The 3,163-nt window shown below is 42.6% G+C and overlaps 1 protein-coding gene across 1 annotated transcript; it reads left to right on the top strand.

The window, feature by feature from the left end:
• The first annotated feature begins 439 nt into the window (after window positions 1-439).
• Window positions 440-2,246, top strand: LOC104943085 (RING finger protein 10-like). Its single transcript, XM_010768407.1, has 4 exons — window positions 440-806; window positions 1,031-1,185; window positions 1,625-1,750; window positions 1,920-2,246. The coding sequence occupies exons 1-4, from the start codon at window positions 680-682 to the stop codon at window positions 2,217-2,219; spliced, it is 708 nt and encodes a 235-aa protein (XP_010766709.1). The 5' UTR covers window positions 440-679; the 3' UTR covers window positions 2,220-2,246.
• The last annotated feature ends 917 nt before the right edge of the window (window positions 2,247-3,163 follow it).

Raw genomic sequence — 3,163 nt, 5'->3', positions numbered from 1 at the left:
TAGCCCTCGAAAGGGTTTTGGAGGTTGATGCCTCGGTGAACGTGAGTTGTTTGGCTTTCTTGTCCGCAGCAGCAGAAAGCATTTTCGAATGTTTGAATAAATCAAAGTGGGTCGTCACCGTCGACTTTCTCTTATGCTCCAACACAGTTGCACGGGGTGCAGAATAGTTTCCCCCCACTTTCGTGAAAGACATCGGGGTACTGCTTTGCCCGGTCTTTAGCAGAAATGTTCGTCGGTAAATGAGATGGATCAGATTTTTTCATCTTGGTGTTTTCTCTCTAGTGTGAGTTCCACACGTTCACTCTACGGTGTTGTTTACCTTCTGTGATGCGCGAGCTGATGACGTCGTGTCATCATCACCATCATCACTACTTCACGTCAAGACGAGTTAACTATTTTTTTTTCTCAACTTTGTGTGGAAAAATGGGGGGATTATGCGGCCTCTTCTTGTCTAATGGAAATGGTAAGGGAATGTATCTCTTATATTTACCCATGAGCACAAAATATACATCTATTCACTCGTATTGGTTATCAGGCAAGAGTAGGGGAGAATACATGAAAAGGTTTAACAAGAAAACCAGTGAAGCTTTTCCATTGACGCAGTTTTGATTCTCTTGGTTTAGTTCAATTCTGCGAGAGTGACTTTTAACAATCAGTTTCTTATTGCAGTGTTGTTGCTATGGAGACCAGGCAGTATGTTGCTGGTGATGTAATCACCATGCGCCTGATGCGGAGAGAGAAGGGGGCTTTGGTGGCCATGCCTAGCTCTCAGTGGGTGAAGGTGGAGGAGCCTGTTCGCTTTGGAGGTGAGAGAAAGCCACCTTTTTGTTTATGAAGGAGATCAGTGACGTCCTATGGTGTGACAGTCTTCAAAGTTATTTTATATGGCTCAAAGTAACTCTAAAGCACCATGCAGACATTTTAATATCCTCAGACAAGTTGGGTTATATTACTTGAAGTGTAAAATACTCTCCTAAAGGGGATGGTTCTCTTACTTCCTACTCACCGTGGGATGGTGTGTGTTTTCTAGATGTGTGTCTTAGCCCGTACTCCAAGCTGCTGCTGACCTCCCCGATGCAGGTCCTGAGCCTGGTGGCCGAGGAGAAGGCTGCCCTGCAGGCTCAGCTCAGCCAGGAGGGGGACGCCCAGGGCTGCTTCATCCAGAGCGCACTGTGTCTCCTGCAGGTAACTAAACCTGCATGCCTCTCTGACAGGAAACTGTTTAGCAAATGACCGAACATACCCAAAAGGTTCACTGGATGACATCACTGCATTCAACATATACAACATGAGCAAAAACACCTCTGATGATAAAAAAAAAATCATTATTATTTTTGCAATGCCGCTTAATGTGAAATCAATGTTATTTTCTATTGCGTGTCTCCAGGTAGAATATAAAACCTTCTTTATGAATCAGAATAAAACCATACATGGATGCAGACAGATATTTGCCTCTTTAATGATGGCTCCAGACTATAGCATGATTTGGCTTTTTATGAAGTCACGTTATATTTTCTGTTAAATCCCATATCCATTGAAAGCCCGCTCTAAAATTATTTATCTGGGTCCTGGCTGAATTTTTTTGATGTGCATATTTTTTTAAATGTATGTTTTTATGATTTAGGAGCGAGAGGAAATGCTGCTGAAGCAGCAGAAGGCACATGTAAGAAACCGGCTTGACCTTTCCTCTCTGACTCTGGAAGACCCTTCTCCTATGGACGAAGTGGTTACTATTTCCAGCATCGCCAAGGTGAGTCTAAAAACAGTCCTTTCATCATTCTTCTTTGACAGCAGTAGTGTCTATGAGTAATGGGAAATTATTTTACTTGCATGTTCTTTCTCAACATTGTAGCTTTCTACTTTTATATGGGAATATTCAGGTTCTTCTGTTTAGTAAGAGGTGTCTCTTCCTTCTGTAGCCTGTGCTGCAGTACACCTCTGCATTTGATGACGAGGTTGCAGAGTTTGAGGATGATGCGGAGGTCTCAGAAGTGCCGGAGGTCCCACAGGAGGCCAACGAAGAGCTGCCAGGCTTCCCTGGAAGTATTTTGGAGAATGTCCTGGAGGAGCCTCTGGAGGCTATGATGGATGAAGCCCCAGAGCCCCAGCCTGAAGAGGAGATCCCTATCAAACTGGCAGATTCAGGCCGCCCTTCCACCAGCGTGGTGCACGGACCCTACTACTATTTTTACCAAGGTGGGTTTCAGTGTTTCCCCTAGGATGGTGTCATAGCAGCGGTGCTAAGGCAAAATGTGAGCGCGGAGCGCGTGGAATTTTTTTAGTGTGTGCGAAGTGCGCCCCGTACTTGTTTCCATGTTTCCATGTTTCTGCCAACACAAGAAAGGCTCTTGAAGCTCTACAGGTGTATTTTGCTCAATCACCTTTATTGAACATACAGTAACACAAATACTACACATCCACATAACAAACAATCAAAATAAAATGTATGCAATTTAATTAGATCTAACCTCATCTAGGGGGGCTTGGGGGCATGCACCACCAGGAAGATTTTTTTTAAATGTTGAAGTTAAAAGCATCAATCTGGTGCACTTTGAGAGCAACATGAAGTTATCTATGGATACATCTCTCAACACCCATATGAAACAGAACTGTAAGCAGATTTGTTTCTTTATGGATATTTTACAAATCAATTCCCTTTTAAACTGTATTCTTGTTTATTAATAACAACTTTTTTTTACTGTCATATTAGTATTGTATAACTGTTTACTTTATTCTCTTATTTTTCTATAACTATAATGATCATATAAAGATGTGCCTTTACCTCACTGGTTGGAGAAAAAGCTTCTTATATTTGTTAGCATAGCTAGCTAACCAGATGCTAATAACAACAAAGTTATTGACTGTATGATCAGTATGACAGATGAACAGATCGCCACTGGGCTTACAACTAAAGACACAGCCACGCAAAAACCGCGACATGTGTACAGCTCCTTATGGGTACTGCAATTTGTGAAGTCCCGGCCCGGAGCCGCGTTCTGGTGCTCTCCGTTAGAACTACACTCCAGTCAGACGAGACATATACCACGTGATGACACGTTAGGCTCGTGTTGTGTTCAAGGACCCTGACCTTGGCCAGGAAAAACAAGCTTGTTTAATTATTTTGCGGTCTAGATTTCTTGAATTTTTTTTTGCGTGTGTTTAT

The sequence above is a fragment of the Notothenia coriiceps genome, unplaced genomic scaffold (assembly GCF_000735185.1).
Source record: "Notothenia coriiceps isolate Sejong01 unplaced genomic scaffold, NC01 NC01_scaffold00005686, whole genome shotgun sequence".
NCBI classification, from domain to species: domain Eukaryota; kingdom Metazoa; phylum Chordata; class Actinopteri; order Perciformes; family Nototheniidae; genus Notothenia; species Notothenia coriiceps.
This window is presented reverse-complemented; position numbering and strand designations above follow the sequence as displayed.